This window comes from Poecilia mexicana, unplaced genomic scaffold (genome assembly GCF_051168715.1).
Source record: "Poecilia mexicana isolate PSO_F unplaced genomic scaffold, ASM5116871v1 scaffold_17, whole genome shotgun sequence".
NCBI lineage: Eukaryota > Metazoa > Chordata > Actinopteri > Cyprinodontiformes > Poeciliidae > Poecilia > Poecilia mexicana.
In genome coordinates, this window is record NW_028263386.1 from 29,622,958 (window position 1) to 29,649,157 (window position 26,200).

The 26,200-nt window shown below is 40.1% G+C and overlaps 1 protein-coding gene across 2 annotated transcripts; it reads right to left on the reverse strand.

Annotated features, from left to right (window-relative positions):
• Positions 1–25,870, reverse strand: LOC106910471 (uncharacterized). Of its 2 annotated transcripts, none has more exons than XM_014977103.2 (10): positions 25,646–25,870; positions 20,722–20,883; positions 19,822–20,019; positions 16,324–16,482; positions 14,015–14,092; positions 13,596–13,752; positions 9,294–9,338; positions 8,656–9,096; positions 2,364–3,892; positions 1–1,124 (listed from the first exon to the last, which is right to left on the reverse strand). In XM_014977103.2, exons 1-10 carry the CDS (start codon positions 25,844–25,846, stop codon positions 1,083–1,085), a joined length of 3,012 nt encoding a protein of 1,003 aa, XP_014832589.2. In that variant the 5' UTR covers positions 25,847–25,870; the 3' UTR covers positions 1–1,082. The 2 variants fall into 2 exon arrangements, with proteins under 2 accessions (XP_014832589.2, XP_014832588.2); XM_014977102.2 differs by having other exon boundaries at positions 25,622–25,870.
• Between the last annotated feature and the right edge of the window lie 330 nt (positions 25,871–26,200).

A 26,200-nucleotide genomic window follows, 5' to 3' on the forward strand; every position in this document is an offset into this window, starting at 1 on the left:
TTGTCTGTCTGTCTGTCTGCCTTGTTGTCTGTGTTGTCTTTGGTTGGGTGAACAAAATCCTGCCTGAGATCAGTAGCTGTTGGTGATCAGTAGCACACTGCTGGCGGATGCTTAGTGTACTACAAAGCAGAAACTGATGTTTCTTTCTACATCCAGTGGGTGGCGCAGATTAGTAGCCACACAGGCACACCCACTAGAAGGAAACAAACACACCCAGTACAACACTTTTGTTCTACTGGCTGAGAGGTTGCCAGGCGACTGTGCCAAAAAGAAGTTACAGGTTTTGTAAGCGAGCAGAGAGTCTGAGCAGAGACTAAGTATGGAGGAGAAATTTTGACTACAATCACTACAAGTTTTGAGAAGAATGACATTAAGTCCTGCTTTCAAAATAAAAATGTAAGCAAAAGTATTTTGAGAACAAAAAACATGAAATCCTGCTTTCAGACTGAAAATGTCTGCTCTTGCATTATGGCAGAAAAATTTCCCCATAGAAAAACACTTGAACTTAAATTCTGGAGCAACATGTATAGGGATATTGAGGTGTGCTTTAACAGCTGTGCGGTTCAGGATATAATAGAATAAATTTTCATGCAAAGCAATGACCGAGGGTGAATCAGGATGAGGATTACATTTAAAACTACACAATATGGAGTGACTGATCAGTGGAGTCCCCTCCATACTCTGACCACATTTTATGGCTGTTTTAGCCTAAACTAATCATTGACAATTATTCTCCAAGTCACAATGTCAGAGTTAATTAATTCATCTATATACATACACATCTCTGGTGTCTCTCTGGAATGGTATTCATTTTCCACAAATGTATTCACAGACAACTGGTCCAGTACTTTCACGTCTTTTCCACTTGAATAATTCCGATATCTGGATCACAAGTAATTTGCTGGCATGGACACATGTAACTCCACAATAATGCATTTTTCCTTTCTATATAATGCTACATTTTTTCCATTAATATTTTCTGTTTGATAACCCATTTTTAATTTAATCTCCATTCTGTTTTCTTTTACAGGAAAACGGAATGTTATTGCCTTTGTCAGAGGACAGTGCAGACATAGCAGAGATCACTTCAAGTCAATACCCTGGGATGTGGTCTTCTCCTTGTTCTGGAAAAAAAAAAACAAAAAAAAAACAAAATAAACAAAAAATAAATGTTTATCATTAGGATAAGCATTTTTTTAAACTCAGTTTAATCCAACTTCCCCACACCAAGTTTAGGCTGAAAACACCTGCATGGTCATTTAGCTTGAATAACCCTAAATTATAAAACATAAATTAATCTCTAAATATTACTTTTTCATGATTGCTGAGCAAAGATAACAAAAAATGAATGAATGTGGGATGTGTGGAGAACAGATGAGCATGATTAAAATCCCCAGAGATCAGAAAAAGGGCCTGGTGATGATGTGTTGGGAGTTTGCTGGTATGGAGAACATTGCAGGCTATTGCAGCATTGTCTAGCAGGGGTTTGGGAGGTACATACACATACGTGTGATATCATGTACAGCTACTGTGGTGGATAATATGGCACCTATGCTAACAGCTAGCAGCTCAATGTCCTTGGAGAGAATGTCTTTCATTGCTAATGCTGTGTTGCAATTTTCTCAGAGGTCAGAGCTGTCATACATAGGAAACAGCCATCCAGTCAACTTTTTTGAACATCATTTTGAACTTTACTTTCCATAAACAAACATCTGTTTTCATTTGCTCATCATAGAGTTGCAGATGTTGCATGTAACATTGATTTTGGACACACTCTTATGTGTCTTGCAAAATAAGCATGTTTCCCCCACAACTTACTACTGTTAATGTGAGGAGCAGCCATATTGAAATATGAAGGAAGAGTTGTGAACGATGACATTAGAATTGTAGTCTGGCTGTGGTTGTAGTTTGGAAATGGCAGCGGAGGAAATGAACCAAGTTATTCAGTCCCTGTTGACCACACTTCCAAATATTGAGCAATTAAAATCGGAACAAGAGTCAAACAATAAAATGCTTAGGGCATTTTATTGCTGGCAAAGATGTTAGCACGCTCTGCACTTCTCTTTGCAGTGGTGAACGCTTATTTACTGCACAGGCAATCTACAGAAAGCTTCATAGTGTAGCTTCCTTCAGGATGGAGCTGGTGCATTACATACGTAATGGTCAAATGTTAGTGACAGTGTAAAATCAGATCCAGACATGATCAATCTTCACCAGACCACGCCTCCAGCACGCAGTCATTTCTCAATAGCATGAGCTCCCGATTTCAAGATAACTGAATATTATCTATCTCAGGGAACAGTTTCTGTAAAAAAAAAAAAAAAAGATAGTTGCCTTAAATATCTTCAAGATTTCAAACTTACCTTGAGAGATGGTCTTGGAGGCCTTACAGGTCTTTGAGATCGTACTGGATCTGGAGCTGATTTTGGTGGTGGCTTGTCTTGGCTTCTTTTCAGTGGTTCCAAATCATCAGCTACATCAGGACAACCAATGTATCCTCCAGCACCAAATACTGATCCCAGATCAGCTCCAAAACAAATCTGACTGTTTGGGGAATCAGAAATACTTGAGTCATGTTTGGTTGACATTCTGCTGATGTTCTTGTTAAGTGTTTCAGTTGTAGCAATATTGGCGGTGTTAGTAGAAGAGACATCTGTGCGGCCAAGTTCCAATCTTTGAATGTTGTTTGATTCTAGATCACTGTCCGAGCTGTTATTAGAGAAACTGAGATTAAGTTCTGTTTCTACAATGCCTTGATTTCCTTTTACGTTGGCTACTTTTTCATGACTGTATATGTCGAGTGTCTCTTGGTTGTCATGGCTATGTAAATCTAGCAATTCCTGATTTTCACTCCTGGTGAGATTCTGGGGTTCCTTGTTATGATGGTAATCTGAGACAAGTACTGCCTGATTTTCTGGGTCATAAAAAGTCAGAAGCTCTTGATTTTCATGACTATCTAAATCCAAAACTTCCTGGTTTTCAGGATATGAAAATCCTTGTAGTTCCTGATTGCCATGGTTATCTCTTTCCAGCACCTCTTGATTATCGTAATTACAAGGTTCAAGTAAATTGTCCTTGTTGATATTTGGACAGGTCTCCACCACCTCCTGATTTTCATGAGAACTGGTATCCACAAGTTCCCTTTTTTCATGACTAACCAGCTCCTTGTTGAATGAACTAGGTGGCTCTAACACTTCTTGGTTTCCAGTACTTCTATAATTTATGACATTCTGAAAATTGTAGTCGCACTCTTCAAGGACCTCTTGGTTTTCATACGTCTGAGCATTCAGTGCTTCCTGGTTAGCGTAGTTGAAATTCTCCAATTCTTCATTGTTTTCATAGGTTGCTTCCAGGTCATCATTACCACAAAGGTCTAAAACCACCTGGTTCTCTTCATCAGGACTTAGTTTAAAGCCATAAGGGTCAGAGTCGCACACAATTTGACAGGCAGAGATGTCAAACCCATAGGGATCAAAATTATGCTCATAAGGTGAAGACGATGAGGGATGACCATCAAAGTGAATATTTTCTGCATGTTCTGGGCTCAGCTCAGCTTCATCAGGGTCTACTAGAGAGTGGCTAGAGTTCTCTGGGCTGAGTTTAAACCCATAAGGGTCGAAACAAGAAGGACTGGCTGAATTATAGCTTAAATCTAAATCGGTTTGACACGCATCAGATTTAATAACATCTTGGTTCTGAGAGTCCATTGGATTATGGGGGTATTCTGCCTTTCTGGGTTTCTCTGTAGTGTTTTCTATCCCTTCTGTTACCTTACTGGAAGGTAATAAATCATGAGGATCAGTTTGCTTCATGTCACTTATCCATTTGGATTCGATCATCAATTTGTCACTGTGACGATGACAGACAGCCTGAGTTGAAACGGAGCTGGGACCTAGCAAAAAAAAAGGCAAGATTACAATGAAGTTTGGAATCTATGTTGGTAAATCAGATTGAAATGTGTATGCAACCTAGAAGAAAAGAGTGCTGCTTAAAAAGGCAGAAAAATTCTAAAATTTTTGATTTAAGTAAGATGCAAGTCACAGACTATAAAAAGCTTATTTTTACGCTCCAGCATTGCCCCCTGCTGGTAGTTTTGTCTCATCATAAATTTAAACTGTTTTAGGGGTCTCGGCATTAGTTTTTGTATATATTGCAGTTTATACACTAGTAGTGTACTTGAGACACAATGGTCATGACATATAACTCATGCACCAACCCCTTGAACCAATTCTGCTAAACCACAAGGACAATTCCTGCTTTACACAGAAATTTCAGCTCTAAGATACAATTTTTTCAAAACATTGCACACAATTTTCTGCATTTGGCACAATTACCGCGAAGAAAATCTTTTGTTTTCACAAGGAGCAACACTGTCATTTACAACTAAGTGGATTACTCTACTATACACACTGAATTTTCACACGGACAAACACCTGTCACACAGTTTTACAATAAGAATTCAGAACTTTAGCATAAAAAAATCAACAGGTTTTGGAGCAATGGATTCCAACATTGGAAAAACAACCAGAACCATAAGAATGACAGTATTATCCTCTGATAATACACTCAAATTTGGTTGAGTGTATCTGCTCAACCAAATTTGAGCAGGTATGCTGTGACATCCATCATCTGGACTTTCCAAAGTGAGAATATGCAAGACATCTACTCTCTACAGTGGCCACCGTAACTCTCTAGAAAACTGCAGTACCGAGTATCAAAGCTGTACTCAACGAGTACAGTAGCACAGCATTGTTCTGTATGAAACATTACTGACATTACTAAGCTGGAATACCTTCAGTATCCTTAACAAGAAACTGAAATCATGAATATGATCCCAGAAAATAATGTCATAACATAGCAAATGCAAATAAAAATAATAGAAATGTAAAAATATTGATACACTCTAATACATTTGATTGTGGTTTAACTTGGAAATACAATATAAGTCAACAAGAAAATTGTATTGGTTTTAACTCGGAAAATAAAGTTTATAAAGTTGATTAAACAAGAGACAAGTTGTCTATCTTTTTAGCTCTGATACTTCATTAATCTTGAATTGTGATTTTAACTTAATGCTTCAATTTAAAACAATTAAATTTCCCTCACCTGGTTAAAGAGCACACATTTCTCTATTAGTTTTATTCACAAGATCAAGTTAAAATTACTACTTATTTTACTTTAGGATCATTTAAATCCTTGTCTCAAGTTCCATGAACAAAATTTCTGATCTGATAAATACATTTTATTAAACATCACAATGAATTCTGCTCCAAAGCATTTAGTGTGAATCCTCAATCTTTACAATCTGTTAGTAGCATTAAAATCAACATTTGCTTTAAGGACACACAAGAGTCAGATCAATGTAACACACTTCCATCTCACTCACGGTGCCACAAAGGATACAAAAACATGCTCACTCTTAGAAATGGCTGTAAATTTACGGTGGAATTCCAGCAGTAACATACTGTTATTCCAAAATACGGTAGGATATTGTCAATTTGATGTCTTCTTCTGCTGTCACAATCAAGACTGATGACAGGCAGTAAACTACCGTAAAATAATTGTACAATACAGTTTTGTTCCCAGGAAAGACATTTTACTTGTATTTCAGTGATTCTTGAGAATAGGGACAAAACAGGTCCTATGGATAAAGCACAAAATTTGAATAAAATATACACAAAATATAATTTTTTCAAATATCTGACTCAACTAACCTGGGTCACGTGAGCACAACAATGTATATTTTCCAGGTATTTGCTGAATATTTTTTTATTTTAAACATTGTAGTTGGTGGATGATGCCTGTAAAAGCCCTTGTCCAGGAGCAGAACTCAATACATTATAATAGTTTAAAATAATTAAAGAAATACTAAAATTATATATTGTGACAATTAAGTATAAGTAGTCATATAAATAATTATTCAGGTATCAATAAATTGAATTAAAAATCATTTTTATATATTTTCTAACTCCGTTTAAATTTGTCCCTAGTTTTTGTCAACACCGTCAGACATGAAAAGAATGTAAAAAAAAATCAGGCATTATTGGGGGGCACCAGAACTTCTGAGGACCCCATGACATTGTCTTTTCTCTTCCTTTGCTAGGAGGGCTAGTTAGCTCCGGTTAGCTTAAGTTATTCTTTAGTTTTTTCTTCTGTTTTATTCCTAAGTTGTTTGTCACAACCATGATGTGTCAACTCCATAACTGACAATTTACAAAACTTTGATGAAATTTTGTGAAATAAAAGCTTAATTTTGGTATGTTGTAAAGATTTCATGGACCTGAAGAGCTACAATATGGCCTCCTTCAGAATAACATCATATAAATTGAGGTAGTTTGGCTTTTTTCCAACTCTGTCAGATGTCAACTCCATCAGAGTTTTTCTGACTCTTTCAGTGAAATTGTTGTCAAATCTCACTAAATGTGCAGTTAATTCATTTTAATGTATTTTACATGAATTGCATTACTTCACATGTACCAAGTTTTTCATTTTATTCACTAGTTTGTCACCACCTTCATTTCTGTGTCAACTCCGTCAGATGGACTTTTTGTTGTTTTTGGTTTTAAATAATATTTCTTTTGTTTCTTGAGAAGCATGTGTCTGTAAATTGAGTAAAAATATCACTAATATGTTCTAGGTCAGGTCGACTAAATTTATTTATTTTTTTTAAATGTTGCAACTGGGAGCTTGTACCTTAGCATCTTTACATTTCCTAAACATTATTTGTCATATTTGCATACATAAGGTTGAGAAATAACAAAAAAAAATTAAAATTATGGGAAAATTAAAACCCATTTTGTCCCTATTCTCAAGAATCACTGATTTGCATCTTAGAGAACCGGCATTTAAAGACAATATTAAATGGAAAGAAAAAAATACTTTCCATAATAAATCTTTTTGGGAATGAATCGAAATCTACAGAGCATAATTAAAAATGTTACAATACCAGTGCTGGTGTTGTATGTTAAAAATACAGTGTTAATTAAACACTTGTTTAGTCAAATTCAAAGATAGGTTTGTCAGTTTCCCTAAAGAGATGGTGTTTGCTAAAGAGTTGCTCCCACAATCGCAATGTATCTGTGACGTCACGTGTTTGCCCGGGAGACAGCAGTATGGCGTCTTGTCTGGATCTTATCATAACAAGGTAAGTTCCCCAAAGCTATTAAAACATGCTCTTTATGTTCTTTCTTTAATGTATTTATGTAATGTAATGGTGATGTGTTGTCTCAATGTTTGTAACTCCGTGGCGGACATTATACCACAATGAATGCTGCGTTTATACTGTTATGTATTCTGTATCTCAATAAAGATCTATTAAAAAAACAAAAAACAAAGGTAACAAAACCATCATGATTTTGATTTTGATTATTTTTTATGAATGCATTAACTTCCTGTTTGCGCAAGAGTATCAACTTATGCTTAACATAAGTTTATTTGTTTATCGCGGTACGACTGTTCAGTACAGGGGTGCTCAAGTCCAGTCCTTGACAGCTGCTATCCTGCAACTTTCAGATGCTTCCCTGCTCCAATTAACACACCTGAATCAAATGAAAAGCTGGTTAGCAGGTCCGTTCGGAGCTGATCCTGGTCTGTTGGAGTAAAGATGCATCGAAAAGTTGCAGGACCTCTCGAGGACTGGACGTGAGCACCCTTGGTTATTATTTTTGTTAGCAGTTAAAGCTAGCCAAGCAGGTGTAGCACGGGGTGTCGGGTGGTTAAACGAACATTAAAACTGTCAGAAAGGCAGTTTGAGTTAACATTATTTAGCTGCGGAGTCGTTTTCTTGAAGTTTTTGGCTATAGACGGCATAATGGGGAGAGTGGCTGTGCTGGACCGGTGGTTTGATCTATGCGAGCAAAGCTAAGCCAAAATGTTTTTGTCTCTATAAATAATAATGTTCATAAATAATGACATTGGCTGCCTCTTTTTTCTTCATTAGTACTTCATGTTGGTGACTGAAGTCTGTTATGATGACTTCAACACATTTCTTCTGACAGGTTGGTAGAAGAAATCCTCTCCAGAATGTTTCTATAAGCTGACTAATTTCTATAATGCCTAATGTCTGAGTTGTGTTCATGGTAATTATTTCTGACATTGTTATGCTTTATGTTGTAGGTGGTGAAAAATGCTCTCCAGGGTAAACCGGGTGGACAAAGTATTTTGGTGGGTCTGGTTAGTTTCGCTCACTTCTCTTTAAAATCTGTATTTATTATCCTAATGTGTCTGCTATTTATCCTGTTGTTCCTCCAGGCTGGGAAAACCAGGCATTCTTCTGTGGGTTCATGTGCTTCGTCCTACATCCATTTCAGGAGGATTGAAGTGTTCTGTCCATTGTGTGTTTTTTGATTTGTGTGTAGATTTCTGAAAGTATGAGGCATGCTGTCATAAATTGTGTCAACAATCAAATTGTCGCTGTAATATCAGTTCACTAAGAGTTTTGAGGTGAAATCCATGCCAATTTCTGTATCAGAACAGTTCAGTTTTTCAACGTAAAATCTGGAATTAACAAATTTTCTAAAGCTACTTTATCTTGTGACATGAATTTTAAAATAAGATATTTTATTGATTTTTTTCAAACTATAATCAAAAATGAGTTTCAGTTTTTGTCCCTTACAAAGACCAAAAATTAACTTTACCAGATTAAAGTATTCTTACCTTGTGGTCCTTCCGTGTCCTCAGTGGTAGCCTCCTCATCTAGAAATCCATGGTGGTACTCTATTTTAGAGGGTGAGGAGACAGGACAGAGATCCAGCTCATACCCACTCGGGTCTGATTCTATGGAATGCTGACCTGGACACTTCCTCTCCAGGGTTGGTTCTGGCATGAACTCTTCTGATGAGCTCTGAATGGGTTTAAATCCACTGGAATCATCTACAACAGCAATGACATCCAAGTCTTCTCTGCTGTAGCTGATTTCTATGTCACTATCTTCATCTGGGAATTCAGATTCAAAGCACTGAGTTCCTGTTGAAGCTTTGTTTTCCGCACATGACAAACTGGTGTCTGCCTCATTTTCCACCTCGTCTTTAGCACTGGGAAAGAAAATATCTTTTGCAAAAGGGTCACTGCCTTTGAAAGGGTCTGAGGCAAAACCATCTGAAAAATTAGTAGAAAATATTAATATATAACTGGATGATTTAACAAATAATCATTTAAACAGCTTTAAAAAATGATGTCTTATAAAAGTAAAAATATTTTCTGCAAACTGATTCAGATCAGAAATGCTGTGTTATGTTTAAGTTTGTCCTAATGAGAAAGGTTATTTAGATTTTTAAGAAAGGATGGTTCCTTACCAGATGAGTCTGTTTTAGGAAACAGGTCCTCATTGAAGAGATCATCTACAAGGCAAGAAAGAAATTGGAGAAATTTTTTTTGCAAATGCAGTGCTTGTTATAAGCATTTGATTACCTACTGAGTACAATCTATATGCATCTAGCATCTGAACCAAGGCATCTACGTTGCAAAGCAGCCTCAATGTTTGATGCTACTACCATAGTGCTCTATAGTTAGGAAACTACTAACTTTTATGCCAGTTTGGAGACATGCTGGTAGGATACAGGAACACCTTCAGCTTGAGACTCATTTTGCCAAAGTGCACCACAGAGCCCCAAAGAAAATCATTTCTGCCTGTAGCATTAGGCTTTACAATGCCCAAGTCTGAGCTAATAAATTCTAATTTTCTTTGCTCTCATCAATAGGTTTATTTGATGAATATATTTGCATGTGCATGCTTGTCATTTATAGTCGTATTGAACTGTCTCATCACTCGTAGGTATATTTGTGTGTATATATATATATATATATATATATATATATATATATATATATATATATAAATTCCCTTCTCACCCTCCGCGGGTGGTCTCTTTCATCCTCTTAACTCGGGTCCTCTACCAGAGGCCTGAGAGCTTGAGGTTCTCCTCCAGTATCTTGGCTGTGCCTAGAACTGCACATTTCTGGACTGAGATGTCTGATGTGGTTATTGGGATCTGTTGTAGCCACTGCTCCAGTTTGGGGGTGACTGCCCCGAGGGCCCCGATGACCACAGGTACCACTGTGGTCTTCACCTTCCAGGCCTTCTCCAGTTTCTCCTTTTTCCTGTTGTTGTAGTCACTTGGTATTGCTACATCCCCCACAACGGCTTTCCTCTGTTCTTTATCCACCACCACAATGTCCGGTTGGTTCTCCATTACCATCTTGTCTGTCTGGATCTGGAAGTCCCACAGGATCTTAGCTCGGTCATTCTCCACCACCTTTTGGGGGTGTTCCCCACTTTGATCTCGGGGCTTCCAGTCCATATTCTGCACAGATGTTCCTGTACACTATGCCCGCCACTTGGTTATGTCGTTCCATGTACGCTTTCCCTGCCAGCATCTTGCACCCTGCTGTTATGTGCTGGACTGTCTCAGAGGCCTCCTTGCACAACCTACACCTTGGGTCTTGTCTGGTGTGGTAGATCTGAGCCTTTATTGCTCTGGTGTTTAGGGCCTGTTCCTGGGCAGCCAAGATGAGGGCCTCTGTGCTGTCCTTGAGTCCAGCTTTCTCCAGCCATTGGTAGGATTTCCTGATATCAGCCACTTCAGTTATTTGTCGGTGGTACATCCCATGTAGGGGCTTGTCCTCCCATGATGGTGCCTCCAGCACCTCGTCTTCTGTTCCCCATTGTCTGAGACATTCGCTGAGCATATCGTCTGTTGAGGCTTTGTCCTTGATGTATTTATGGATCTTGGATGTTTCATCCTGGACAGTGGCTCTCACACTCACTAGTCCTCTGCCTCCTTCCTTACGGCTTGTGTACAGTCTCAGGGTGCTGGATCTGGGGTGGAACCCTCCATGCATGGTTAGTAGCTTCCGAGTCTTAACATCCATGGTCTTTATCTCTTCCATTGGCCAGCTAATTATTCCTGCAGGGTATCTGATTACTGGTAAGGCATAGCTGTTTATTGCCCGGATCTTGTTCTTGCCATTGAGCTGGCTTCTCAGGACTTGCCTTATTCGTTGGAGGTATTTGGCTGTGGCTCCTTTCCTTGTGACCTCATCAAGGTTGCCATTTGCTTGTGGTATTTCCAGGTACTTGTAACTGTCCTCAATGTCTGCTATTGTTCCTTCTGGGAGTGAGACCCCTTCTGTGCGGACGACCTTCCCTCTCTTTGTAACCATCCGGCCACACTTCTCTAGTCCGAATGACATCCCAATGTCAGTGCTGTAGATCCTGGTAGTGTGGATCAGTGAGTCGTTGTCTCACTCGCTCTTGGCGTACAGCTTGATGTCATCCATGTAGAGGAGGTGACAGATGGTGGCCCTATTCTTGAGTTGGTATCTGTAGCCAGTCTTGTTGATGATTTGGCTGAGGGGGTTCAGGCCTATGCAGAACAGCAGTGTTCTGGGATCATATTATTTTCTGGGATCATATTCAAGAAATCATTACAATTTAAACTTTACCTTTAATAACATAAAGTTACCTCATTTTTAAAGTGCAATCAGTAATACTTTTAGAACAAATTTATATCAGTAATGACTTCTTGGTTAATGTCAAGTTGTCATAACAAAGACATTTTGAATAATGTCAACTTTGTATTAAAAGTGTCATAATTTACCGAATGAAGCTTTATGACAACAGTCATAAATATTCATGAAGGCTTATTCATGTTCATGACATGTTACGTCATGTTTATGACAGTGTCATGACAGTCTTATTCACCCCCTTCAAATAAAGTGTTACCATTATTTGTAATTATTTGTTTTGTTTTTTTGTTGGGTATTTTTTGTACAACATAAGCCCCCTGTCACCTTGTTACCTTTGTTCTTTTGCCAGTGACGCATGACGCAGTTGCCTCTCGTGCAGCGAGATAAGGCGGCTAACTGGAGCTGAACGTAGCGAACGTTCCAGATTACAGATCAGTTTTTGAATAGAAAAAAAACATTTTTGGTGAATAAAGTGGAGTAGACTTGCTTCTTGTCAGATAACTGAAAACGTTCAAGTATCGTTTCTGCTTCAGCGGTTTAAGCAGAGAGGTAATGAAATACAACAGACACTGACAGGCCTCTAGTCTGCCTTTCTCTGAAGAACTACTGAGCAGGAGGAGACAGCCAGGTGAGGAGAAACTGTTCTTATCTATCGATTCAGTATTTTTATCATACAGACATTAGGCTGTTGTTGTTGTGCTATTAGCTAGCTGCTAGCTAACGACTTTGCTAGCAAAGCTAGATAACTGAAAAGTTTCTTCCCTGTATCGTTAATGATATCAGTCATTCTTCAGCGTTGCTTATACAATACGAGGCACATCGTCTGTCCAAAACTGATCATCTCCATAGTGGATACATGTCTTCTAATTTCCTTTGCTGCATAATGTACATTGGATTTATTCCAGCGTTAGGTAAATGTATCTTGAAGGAAAATATTACTTAAATAAAAGTCCAACAAGGATATTCATTTAGAACTAAAAATAGCTCAACCTGAATTACCAAGATAGATATAATGTATATAATAAAAGTGTGTCATTAATGAAGGGGAAAAACTCAATCCAGACTTTAAGTAAGTTTAGGGTCTGGTTTGCAGAGTATGAAGTCATTTTTCCCCCAATTATTCAATAATAAGTGACCTCAGTTAAGTAAAATAAAATTGTTAATAAAACCTTTGGAATTGTAATGATTTATTTTTTAAAAAGAAACGTCTTGTTTAAAAAACTTTTTTTTAATTAAATAACTAATTTTTGTCTTGTGAACTTAAAAAGTTATTTGCCAAACATAAACTTTTATTTGCACACATCAGAAATCTTTTGTTGTGATTTTGGGTCCTGCCCATGACGTCATGTGAGAATCACAAGCAAAACTTTGAGTCACAAAGCAAAACGTAGAATAGCAAGAAAAGATTTGTGACGTGTGCAAGTGAGTTTGTTTTGCAAATAATTTTTTCACTTCATGAGACAAAAATGTGTGATTTTAATAAAAAAAAGTGATTTTAAGCAAAACTCAGTAGGCTTTTCTCATGGTGACATGCATTAACAATTCAAATTTTGCTTTTTTTCCCTCTTCTTTCTGCAGTTCCACATTAAAGTTTGATGCAGCTCTGCTTTCCTGAATGGACCATCTTCATCTCCACTGCAGTAGCAAACAGGCAGCTCTTTTTTATAAATTACAATCCACTAAAAGGTTGCATTGTTTGTATTGTTTATATTGTTTATATTTTTAATAGTGTAATTCTGTAAAGACAAAATATGTCTGGTGGTCTAGCTCTGATTTACATATCTTGCTAAATTGCGGGTTTGAATATTGCAATACTTTCCTATAACAAAATAGACCTGCAGAAAGAAATTACTAATAAAACATCTTGCATATGCATAGTTGTATGTTCTATATAGAGATTTTTCTTAGCTTTGATTGCAAAATGACAAAATTTTGTAATTTATCATTGTTTTATTAAACTCTGAAAACTGTGTGGCTTTAATATTCTGTCCTAAAATGAGTTTAGATGTGCCCTTCTTTTTTTTTTTTTGAGCACCTGCCCCTTTACTAGTCTCTGCACGGCCCTGAAAAATAGCATCCAGGAGAAAAAATCCTGTAAACTTTCGTTGAGCTGTGTGTTAGATACGTACTGTCTGTCTGACAGTAAGTAAACAGGTTGACTTGGTAGAAGTCCAGCTGATTTAGCGGGGTTGGGTTAAGAGTAGGAGCTTCTTCCATCTCATTATTCCTTTCATTGTGGATCTTTCCATTCTCTGGATCTTCTTCCATGTCTGATCTATCCATTTCCTGTTGACATGTGACAACACTTCATCAAAATTTTAAACCAAACAAGAGAGTAAGCAAGAATAGTCATCATAGCTGATACTGTGCTTTACATTAATGTAGCACTGTGACATAACTGAAATTACAATATTTGTAACAGTATGGATTACTAGAATATGTTTGTGATTTTAAATGTCAAAACTTCTTTAAATGGTATTTAAGTGTACAGCAAGTAATTGTTTTGCTAAACTTTGTGCAATTAGTATTGAGGTAATAAGCATCCCACCTTTGTAGAGCTGCTCCCACTTTCATCATCCTCTCTAGTACCTGCTAGATTATTACAGAAAGATAAATCGCCAGCCCCCTGGTAGAGTCAATCAGATACAGAAAACAGAAAGCAATTAGGATATGTAAGACACAAGCAAGCAAACTTAAATAAAATGGAAATGTTACATTTATAGTTTTTTGTTTCAGAGGTTTGTTTTTTATGATTACTGTATTTTTGTTCATGTCAGTCTGTAAAACTAACGTGAACTACCTGTATAATACTATGGCTTACTCTGAAGTTTTTGTGCACTGTGTAGTATACTGCAAAACTTTTAATATTGCCTGAAAAATGAATTAAATTTATTAAATATGTAACGTATACCAAAAACAAATATTAACAGTGTATTGATAGTCCTTTCTTTCTTCAGACGTTAGAAGATTAAGCAGCACCTATCACCTATCACATCTCTCTTTGGGTTTCACCTCTGAAATTGACCACAGCTTTAGAAAGAAGGCTGTACAGCAGACTCAGGGCCTCTGGATGAAAGCAAAGCTAGTATGTGACTGCCTAATGGACTAAATAAAGGGTTGCAACAAATTAGCTTGTGTATTGCGTTTTTGTAGTCAAATCAGCCAGAGCACAGATTTATAGCTTATCCTTCTGTATTGAGTTGCTGCTCAGTCAACCAGTATTTGGTGTAGCTCCAGCATTTTGTGATTCTCTTGTCAGTGCATGTTCTGGTAGCTCACCAGGATGGATCTGATTTCAGACCTCAATGGTCTGGGTCCTTGTTAATGACGGAACATAGCTGATGCAGATGTCTAATCTCCCATTCCAACTCATTCCAAAAAATCTAGATTTGACTCTGGACTCTATCAGTGTGAAGTGAACTCATTGTCATTTTGAAGAAACCAGTTTGACAAGATTTGAGATGTGACATGGCACATCATCCAGATGGAAATGGCCATCAGAAAATCAGTACAGTCTGGTCATAAAAAGTTGGAGATGGTGAACAAAAATATTCATTTTGGGGGTGATGTCACAGTCATGGAGTCTTGAGGACACTAGTGTCTCATGAAATATCACACAGCATGAGCCCATGTGACATTGTAACCAGGCTCTGTGCCAACTCTGTGGCCAAGATCCTATTGAAAAAGATTATATTTTCCCACAGATTCATAGTATTGTCACATTCTAATAGGAATAGCCTCTACTCCCCTCATATCTCCAACATAACATGCCTGAGTCACATAACTTAAGTCTTGCCATCATAAAAGGAGTCCAGTAGCCTCTGTGGATAATCTTTTAAGTGAACAATAGAACTTGAATTGGCTCTTGATATTTTGCCTTTTTATATTTTCCAGGATATAGTTATCTCCTCCCATTTCCCCACAACTCTTTCCTTCCTGCATCTCTTCCTCCCATGCCATTGCAAGACCATTAAATTTGATTGGTGAGATTGCCTCAGAAGGTGATGGGTTAGGGTTAGGGTTATCATCATGTGGATGATAACCCATCCAATTAAAAGTCAATGATATTACTATTTGAAAACAGTCATGTTGTGTTCTTAATGCAAAATAGAAATGTTAAGTATTATGTTGAGGTGTCTTGGTTTTAGTTTCTAGCCTTTGTTTTCTCCTCGTCTCACTCTGCCCATTTCTTGTCTGAAACTCTGGGAATGTTTGGCAACTATTTGTCCAATAATCCAATAATCAAATGAATTGATTATTTTGTCAAATTAACAACAATAATCAACTTGACAAAATTGATTATTGGTAGATTAGCCGACTTCTGGCTAAAGTTAAACCCATTCTTGTTCATTTCCAAAATTATGTATTTATTTGTTGTATTGCCCATAAAGCATGTCTCGTCATACACTGTCTATACTAGCCTTTAAATTTGGAGCTCCAGCTTCTCCCCTCTGGGCGGAGGACCCTCTGATCGCCACCAGCAGGCAAGGAGAGTGAAGTCTCTTACCCAAGGAGACAGAATCCACAATGACAGAGGTGGGCAGAGTGGGGATCAAACTGGCAACCCACCTTGTACCACCGTCCCCATTTCAGTTCAGAGCTAAATCAAAATTGTATGTTTACACCTGCTTTTAGCACACAGTAGTACTTTGATACTTCTATGTTTGCGTCAGTGTTATTAAAATCCTTTGTTTTTAACCGCCTTTATAATATGCATTTTTATTCTTGTACTCATGAAAAGCACGTTGGCTTAGTAGTGGCTGTTTGTTTTGATCAATTCCACTGTCTCACTCTACAGAATCTTTCTAACCACCTTTTTTAAATTACAGTTGAACCTGTGAAGTTATTGTGGTTTACCATTATTAGGTCAGCATAGGCAGGCAGTGATTGACTTCTTCCCCATGGCTTCATAGGAAGAGGATCATCTTCAGTTGTGTCTGCAGGGGATGCAGATTCCTCAAGCTGGCTGTCAGGTGTCACTCCACCTCCTGACAGAGAACACAGAGTGTTCTCTTCCTGCAACAAGACAAAAGTGAACAAGCTCCAGTAAATGACCACAGTTTGGGTATCTGTACAACATTTATCAAACACGTGAACAAATATGTATGATGAAATAAAGTTCAATATGTTTGAGATGAGCAATAAATATCTTAACCAATCAATCAGGCTTATTTGTAATGCACATTTCAGCAAAAAGGCAGTTGTTGCTGAAATGTGCAACAATTGCCTTGAAAAACAAAAAATTTGGGGGATTTTTTGCCTTACATCAGAAAAACACAAATTAACAACTGAAACATTATATTTTGCCAAGTACCATCATTACACATGAAAATGTTGGTTAGTGTTTCATTTACTATGGCACAAAGTAACTCTAAAGAGGTGTGTTGGGTTAAACTAATCATTGTTTTATCATTTTATTTGAGTGTTTTATCTACATGTGTTCAGTTACCTAACTGACTGACCAGTTATCTATAATGTAATTTCCTACTCGTGGGGTTGATCTGTTTTGTTATCTCAGCATTGTTCTACTGAAAAAGGTCATCATAATAAAAGCCAGTTCCCAAGCAGAGGAGAGTAGAGCTCACCAATCTTTGATCCTGAGCGGATTGGAGGTTGTGGATCTCTCCCTTTGCAAAGGAAGCCATAAACCCTCATTGGTTTTGTGTCGAGTTCTTTACAGGTTTTGTGCGAATCATAAAAACCCCAACAAGGTGGGTCTTATAGGAGATAACGTTCTTTGAGGTTGTTATTTTCAAAAGAAAATGTTAAATTGTCCAATAAGCCTCATTGGAAGCATATTCTAATTTATTGACATGACTGTATGTGTATTAATTTTAGAGCTACATGTTGCTTTTGCTTGGATGAAAAGTGGGTGGTGGCACAGCACCACCTGCTCCTAATGACCAGTCAGCTCCTTCTCCAATCCTGGTTAAGTTCTCGACCTGCTTGAGTGAACAATAGCATTAGATTTGCAAAATGACATTAAATAACAAACATTACTTTTGGAATGATTTTGGAATGTCATTTGGAGTCTAGATATAAAAGTTTGGTTATAATGCACGGTATCATATTGTATCATATTTGGAGAAAACAAAACACAGCAAACCAGCACAAAGTGATAGAGGGTTCATGATGTGAGATGTTGTTGCCATGTTTTCCGTTTATTGTTCATTTTGGAACAGTTGTAACTTATGTAAGTGTAATTTATAAACCTGACTGCAAAACTACTGCTGCTCCTTCTTCACCATTGCGTTGTCAGAAGAATGTTAACACTTGGGGAGTCAGAGGAAGTTTACTCAACAATACTAAATATATCTTCTAATGTCTGTCATTTTTTCAGTCTTGACACATGCAAAAGGATCACAATGGCTTATGGCTTGGCTTTGTACTTGTGTAGTGCTTCACACTACAGTCATTCATCCATTCACACACACACGTTCATTGTGACAAGCTACTGGGTAGTAGCCACAGCTTCCCTGGGGCTGACTGACAGAAGCGAGGCTGCCATGCCCTGGCACCACCTGGCCCGCTGACCACCAACTGTAGGGAAGGTGGGTGAAGTGTCTTGTCCAAGGACACAATGATAGAGGCAGGTGAAGCGGGGATCGAACCAGCAACCCGATTGTGGGATGAACTCCTACAAACATTGCTACCATTGCCCTACAAGAACTGTAGTATTTTCTCATTACAGCAAAAGGCTTTTGAAGGTTTGAAAATTTCTAAATCAACATGTTTCTGTGTGAAGTTTGTATTATGTCTTTACATGCATAGATTTTCTCCAGGTTTTCCCCACAGCTCAAAAACATTCATATTTGTTTAAATTACCATTCTAAATTGACTTGACCTTTTCATGAGTTTTACTCCTCCTCTTATTGAATGGTTTTATTATTTTTTTAACAAACATATCACAGCTTGTTAGAGTCAACACCCTGTCAGAGCCAAGGTCCATCATCACTGGAGTTCACTAAGGCTGTGTTACTTCTGTCTTCTTCACTATTTACACAAACAATTGCATCAGCAGTTGCCCTAGGAACTATGTTTTTAAATTCTCTGACAAAACTACTATTCTTGGCTTGCTGAATAATACATGAACTCCTCAACATACACCATATTGCCAAAAGTATTCTGCTCTGACTCACATATGAGCTTAAGTGACATCCCATTGCTAGTCTATAGGGTTCAATATGATGTTGGTCCACCACTGCAGCTAGAACAGCTTCAACTCTTCTGGGGAGGCTGTCCACAAGGCTTAGGAATATGTTTATGGGGATTTTTGACCATTCTTAAATGGTCTTAAATGTTCAGTGATGTGATGACCACCACCTTGTTACCAGTGCCAGAAAATCCTGACTGTCCCCAGGTCTCTAGGTGACAACTTTTTATGGTCATGACCAAGAAATAAACCAGGTCTGTTCTTCCAGATATCTGAGTGTTCACCTAAATAATCTGTTAAAGAGGAAAAATCCTTTTATTATGTTGTGCTCCTGCCTACAGTGGAAGATTGTATTCTTTAAATAGACTCAGAAACTTACGCCGTTTTCGCACTGCAAGGAACGGAACGGTACGGGTTCAAAGTAGGGCCGACCGTGTTTGCATTAGAACTTCCGACCCGGTTCCACCCGGCTCCTTGGAACCACAAGAGCTGTGGTTCCAGTCCCACCGGCCAAATGGGGCCGCTTAGAATCAGCAGCTGATTGGTTTAGAGTCAGCCGTTGATCGGGTCCTGCTGGCTCTCACTAAACTGTTCTTACTGTATTTTGTAAAGAGTGCTCTTTTTAATATTTATTATTATTATTATTATTATTATTATTATTAATTTGCGATGAATTCCTCTCAATATTCTGCTGTTACCTGGTCTCATGATGTATTTTTTTCCTCCGCTTACTCCCTGATGAACGAGTACAGAATGAGTTAGATCGGTCAAAGAGGAATAAGAAAGTTTTCTGCCGCATCTCTGAGGAGAAGGCTTCGGCCGCTACATCGAAACCATTGTTTAGTTTCAAAAAATAATGACGTCAGGTACAGTTTCGATGGCGCCCTCAGTTACATGCAAACACAACAGGGCTGCAGTTCGGGTGGAACCGGACCGAAGCGTGCCGATCCGTTCCGTCCCTTGCAGTCCGAAAACGGCTTTAGAGGTTAACCTGACACATGACATGTTTATCATTCTATTTATTGGAAATCATCATCATCAGGTTTGGAATGTCAGCGTAGTATGATAATCTATCCAACAGCTGTTACATTTTCCACCACCTATATTCAAATTCATTTTAATTCTATTCAAAAAATACTTTTATTGATCCCAAAAGGGAATTAAATAACAGAAGAAGTCATTAACATGCTGTTCCTTCTTACCTGCAGGATCTCTTCATAAGACTGTCTGATGGAGTCTTGGAGGGGAGTGTCTCTCTCTCGAGCCTCCTCCACCTTCCTTTTTGCTCTCTTCACCTCCTCCCTGAGCTTTTTCAGCCTCCACCGAGCTCGGGCAAGTTCTCTTTCATACTCCTCCACCTGGCTCTCATTTTGTGCTTCTTCTGCTTGCAAGGATAGTATCTATGAACAAAGAAGCTCATTCAGTTTTAAAAAATGTTTTTGCTTAGCATTAGGTCATAAGGAAGTTAATATTCACTTCAAATTTATCTGCAAATCAACATAAGCACCATTTATTAATAATGAGCAATAAAATCACGCCTTTATGTATACAATGGCTTCAAAACTATTCATACCCCTTGAACTTTTCCATATTTTGCCACATTACAACCACAAACATTAATATATATAATTGGAATTTTATGTCAGCGATGAACTGGCGACCTGTCAAGGGTTTACCCCGCCTCTCACCCAAAACATTTGCTGGAGATAGGCAGCAACACCCCTCCTGACCCCGCTAGGGACAAGGCTGTACAGAAAATGGATCAATGGATGGATGGAATTTTATGTGAAGTAGAAAGAAAATTATCAAAACATTTGAATCAGGCCCATGGTGACTCTGGACCAAAGGCAGAGATTCACAGCTCAGAGGAGGAATCTGTCCACAGGACAACTATTAGTCATCACTGCACAAATGTGCAAGAAGAAAGCCATTAAAAGAAAACCTAGAACTAAAACTTTTTGCAGTTTTCCAGAAGCCATGTTGGACAAGGCAAACATGTGGAAGAAGGAGCTTAAGTCAGACCAGAACAAAATTCATCTCATTGTATCCCTTTTCATAGTAATGGGCAAATAATTCACCCTACACAAGTAAGTCTTTGTTACCTTTTGACTTTCTTCATAGCAGAGCTGTCTGGTTGCCTTTATCTGCTGGATCAGTTTCTCTTTGTGTTTCTCAAATTTCACCATGGTCTCTTCTAAGTCCTTACAGTCTGATTGCTGCTCCTGAAGTTCCATGTTCTCCACTGCCAATGCATTTTCCAGCTCCTGTAAAAACACAAAAACAGACACAGACATCAACAATTTAGCTGAAATAATTCTCAGTATCAGGAACATGCTCTTTGATGTTTGAGATAAGAAGCACATTTTAGGTGTTTACACATTTAAAACATACCATATTCCAGAGAAGATTAGAGTTATGGGTTTCCAACATACCAAATAGCACAATGAAACAGAAACATTTCTAAAATTTGCCATACTTATTTATTGACTGAGATGTTGCTAATGTTGCTAGGCAGCAGGCTTCATTAACATCCATTCTGATGGATGTTAATGTCAAAGGAGGTTGAATAGTATGAAATAGTGTGAAGTTCAAATTTTAAATCGCTAAAGAATATGGGAAAGTTTAATTAAATCTAAGAGGCATCAAACATCAAAGTGAGGACATAAATGACATGAATGAATATGTGGCAGACTATATATATATCTGTGTGGTTAACACCACCCCAACAAGATGCCAGTGACCTTAAGGAATTGCTAAACAAAAAAAAAGACCCTCCAAGGAGGGACACCGGGAATTATTGAGACGTATTCAACAACAAATAAAATTCAAGATTATACAAAGCTGGGGCCATATAGGAAGAAGCTGGAGAGCAAGTTGCAGTACAACAATATCACAAATGTGTTGTCGGGGATTAAGAAGATCACAAGCTTCAAGTAGAAACCAGATCAGATCACAATATATTCTACAATATTTTCATTTCAGGAACAAGCTCATTATCATCCTCTCCTGTCCCCAGCCAAACAGACATCCCAACCTCCTTTCATTCTATAATTGCAGCTCTCAGGGTGGCAGCACATTGGAGTACTTTCAATTAGATTTTTTCTCTTTTTCAAATTTTCATTCCTGTCTTTTTAGAGAAAAATCTAATTTTTGGACAACGGTTCCTTCTGGTTTGGATACTGTGTAGTAGTTTACAACAGGGAGCAGCTGATGAACTGAAATAGTACCACAGCTGAAACCAGAAATCCCAGAGAAATTGAAAAGGAGGCATCGTGGATGCAGAGCAGGAGCAAAAAGGAGAGAGAGAAGGAGGAAGTTTAAACCATCTCTACCGTCCATCGTAATGAGCAACAAACTCTGACAAACCACTTATTAAAAAGCTATCTGTTAGTGTGGAGAATTATCCGTTCTCCATGCTGAGTTCTTGTTGTATGAAGTAGAAAAAGAGTCAATGAGTTGAATTCATGAATTCCATTTAATATCAAAATACAGCTGGTCCATTTCACATGCTGCCTTCAGGAGCTAGCAAGACAAAATGACAACCAAGAACAGTTTGTGATCTGCTTTGTTAGCTATCTAAGCTACGCTCTAAAGAAGGCGTTCCCTGGTGTGTCATTTCCTCTAAACCTAACTCATTTGCATTTCCTAACATGTCATTTCCATTAAGTTTTAACTTAGCTTTTTTAAAAGTTTTAAAAGAGATAGAAGGAAAACACAGAATTATTTATTCTCAATATTAGGAAGATGACTGTTGGGAAATGGTCACAGGACGTAGAAGAGGTCCTCCAGGCTTGTTTTGAAGCAACTGATTGGACTACTCACTGCCAGCCACATGGAGATGACATCAGAGTCATAACTGAGTGTGTGATTGACTATATAAACTTCTGTGTGGACAGAACCATCCCCACCAGAATAGTGAGATGTTTCCTGAAGTTGGAGTTAAACACCTGCTTCAATATCCCCTGGTCATCTGGAAAGAGCAGGGAACATTGTGAGGATCATGTTCTTTAATTTCTGCCTGCACTGCATTTTACACAATTCAGCTTGACTTGCTTTGTCAGAAACTCCAGAAACAAAGGTGGAGGCCTCAACAATCGCCTGGATCAATGACTGTCTGACAGTTTGTGAGTCCGGAGGGTCATGTGTTTAACCAGGTGGTCAGCACCACCAATTTTTTTAACTCTGTAAATGCCCGACTTTTGAGTCCTGTCAGAAACAAAGGAGATGATGTAGATTTCAGGATAAACAATTTTTAGACCACAGCCTTTATCCATCATGGGAGAAGAAGTGAACATGGAGGATGAAAATAAATACCTTAGTGCAGGCACGTGCAGAGGGGGGAGCTGGGGGTGCTTGAGCACCTGCCCTTTTAGTGGTCTCTGCACGGCCCTGCCTTAGTGTTCCCCTGGTTAACAAACAGGTCAAACGGTGAAGCCGTCTTCAAGAAAGCGTCGATGTCACGATCTGTGTTTGTGTTTATTTTTGAGTTTTTCTGTGTAGTGCTGTTCCCTGTGAGTCTCTGTCCTGTCCTCCCCGTTGATTGTCTCCCAGGTGTGTCTCGTCCCCTTGATTACCCCGTGTGTATTTAAGTCCACCTGTAGTCTCCGTCTCTTGTCAGATCCTCGTCGTTGTTAGCGTCATTCGTCGTGTCTTACGTCAGTCAGCCAGTTTCCTCAGTTGAACTGTATAGTCCTGAGGTTTCTTGTGTCAGTCTTCAGTCTTTATGTCAGTTGCTACCGGTATTAGCTGTGTGCTAATTAGCTGCCGTGCTGCCTGTCCTGGACTGTGAATTTATCATTAAACTATCATCTTCACCATACCTGGGTTCTCTGCGTTTCTCCTCACCACCCCCAACCGCAACTCATGACAGTAGGATCTGACCACTACCGGTGAGGAACGCGATTAACAACATGAACCCAGCAGACCGTCGCCTCCTGATGGGTGAAATCAGGAAGTACCAGGCTGAGTTGGCCAAGCCCTACTCAGCGGCCAGTCGGCTTAACGCAGCCACTCGGATCTCGATCCACCTGGAGAAGTGGGGTCCGTATCTCCCTCAGGGGCTTTTGATGGAGACTCTCCAGGATGTAGATCGGGAGTTCCAGACAGAAAGGGAGGTGCTGTCCCACCCTACCAAGCCGGACTCTCGCTCCGTCAGCCCGTCTCCGGCCGCCACCGTCAGCCCGTCTCCTGTCGCCACCGTCCCTGTGGTGATGGGGTTCCAAGTAGCCAGGCTGGCGCCTGGGAGGCAAGCGGCGCGGCTGGTGGCGTGGCCTGTCGGAGCGCAGCTTCCCCCCGAGCCTGAGCTCCCCGAGTCTGCTGCCGGAGCGCAGCTTCCCCCCGAGCCTGAGCTCCCCGAGTCTGCTGCCGGAGCGCAGCTTCCCCCCGAGCCTGAGCTCCCCGAGTCTGCTGCCGGAGCGCAGCTTCCCCCCGAGCCTGAGCTCCCCGAGTCTGCTCCCAGTGAGCCCCCAGAGTTCCCCGAGTCTGCTCCCAGTGAGCCCCCAGAGTTCCCCGAGTCTGCTCCCAGTGAGCCCCCAGAGTTCCCCGAGTCTGCTCCCAGTGAGCCCCCAGAGTTCCCCGAGTCTGCTCCCAGTGAGCCCCCAGAGTTCCCCGAGTCTGCTCCCAGTGAGCCCCCAGAGTTCCCCGAGTCTGCTCCCAGTGAGCCCCCAGAGTTCCCCGAGTCTGCTCCCAGTGAACCGTCTCCCAGTGCTCCCAGTGATCTGTCACCCAGTGCTCCTACCTCTCCGCCTGAGCCTTCAGCCGGCGCACCAGAGCCCTCTGCCGGCCGCCCTGCCGGCCCTCCAGAGCCTCCTCGCCTCCTGCGCCGGCGACGCCCGCCGGACCCGCCTCCACGTCTCTGCTTCCCGCGCCGGCGGAGGAGACCGCCGGACCCGCCTCCACGTCTCTGCTTCCCGCGCCGGCGGAGGAGACCGCCGGACCCGCCTCCACGTCTCTGCTTCCGACGTCGCCGCCCGCCGCGGCTCCAGTTCCGCCTCCGACGTCGCCGCCCTCCGGATCTCCCGCGGGAGCACCGCCTCCTGTGCCGTGGTCGGCCCCCGGACTGTTTTTCCGTGTTTTAGTTTCCTGTTTTTGGTTTTGGACTGTTTTCTGGACTCTGGCCCTCCTGCCGTCGCCCCTCCGCCCACCCTGCTGGGTTGTTTTTGGTTTTTGGACTTTTCTGTTTGGGCGTCTGGTAGCCGCCCCTTGAGGAGGGGGTACTGTCACGATCTGTGTTTGTGTTTATTTTTGAGTTTTTCTGTGTAGTGCTGTTCCCTGTGAGTCTCTGTCCTGTCCTCCCCGTTGATTGTCTCCCAGGTGTGTCTCGTCCCCTTGATTAGCCCGTGTGTATTTAAGTCCACCTGTAGTCTCCGTCTCTTGTCAGATCCTCGTCGTTGTTAGCGTCATTCGTCGTGTCTTACGTCAGTCAGCCAGTTTCCTCAGTTGAACTGTATAGTCCTGAGGTTTCTTGTGTCAGTCTTCAGTCTTTATGTCAGTTGCTACCGGTATTAGCTGTGTGCTAATTAGCTGCCGTGCTGCCTGTCCTGGACTGTGAATTTATCATTAAACTATCATCTTCACCATACCTGGGTTCTCTGCGTTTCTCCTCACCACCCCCAACCGCAACTCATGACAGTCGAGCTGCCTGTACTTCTTAAGAAAGCATAGGTTCTCAATTGCCTTCAGAAAAATGCTGCATATCTTCTATTGGTCTTTCTGTTTTGAGGAGTGCAATCTATTCCTGCCATCATCTATTAGGGTAAGGTGAATAATTTATTAAGATAAGTCCTGTAGTTAAATCCTACTGCTCAGAGCTGAATGTATGACATCACATGGGAGGACTGTGGGAAATGCAATGATGAAACTGCAAGTGCAGTAGGTACATACTGTTATGCATCTGAACTATGTCATCTTAGCATTATTAAAACAAAGTCATCCAAAAACAAAAGCTCACATAAGGTACACAAAAAGCCAACAGATAGAGAAAAAACAATCAGGCGCACACACCAGAGGCAGGTGCTGCGGTCTTACTCTGATCTCGGCTGCCTTGGCCAGGACTTGGTCATCCATTTCTATGACGTCTGTGTCTCCAGGAGATGTCCAACATATAAAGCAAGAATGCTTAAGCAAATTCGAGAAAGAGCATTCATTTTTCCAATCTGCCTTTCTTCTATCCTCCCCTTGTTCCTGTGATTTCTCTATTTTTTCTTGCTGCACTGCTGGCTCCTCCATTGCTGCCCTCCCTGGCTGTCGCTTCACTGCAGAGGAGGCGGAGCTGCCTCTGTATGTGTGTGTGTGTATGTGTATATAAGACATTGCGGATCAGTGTATTAAGGCAAATTGCACCACTTCAAAAACAGAATAAACAAAACGAAAGTAAGTCAGTAAGGCTTGATAAGAGCAGAGCAGAAAGTTTTTCCCATTTATGGATTGCATTTGATTTTTATGCCTTCACATGATTAATTTTCACCCCCTCTTCCCTCCAACCGTTGGGCTGTTCTGCACTCTGTCTCACACCTCAATCCAGCTCTCCCTCCCCCACCATTCATCACTCTCACTGGCCTCTGCAGTATGCGTCAGTCTACA

Bases quoted from the DNA above. Each gene is read 5' to 3' on its own strand.
- LOC106910471 (XM_014977102.2), bottom strand. From the start codon at position 25,846: ATGGAGGAGCCAGCAGTGCAGCAAGAAAAAATAGAGAAATCACAGGAA. The intron at 9,339-13,595 runs GTACGTATCTAA...CTTGCCTTGTAG, and splicing joins TACTTACTGTCAGACAGACA to ATGATCTCTTCAATGAGGAC. The intron at 1,125-2,363 runs GTAAGTTTGAAA...TTTTTTTTCCAG, and splicing joins CTCCAAGACCATCTCTCAAG to AACAAGGAGAAGACCACATC.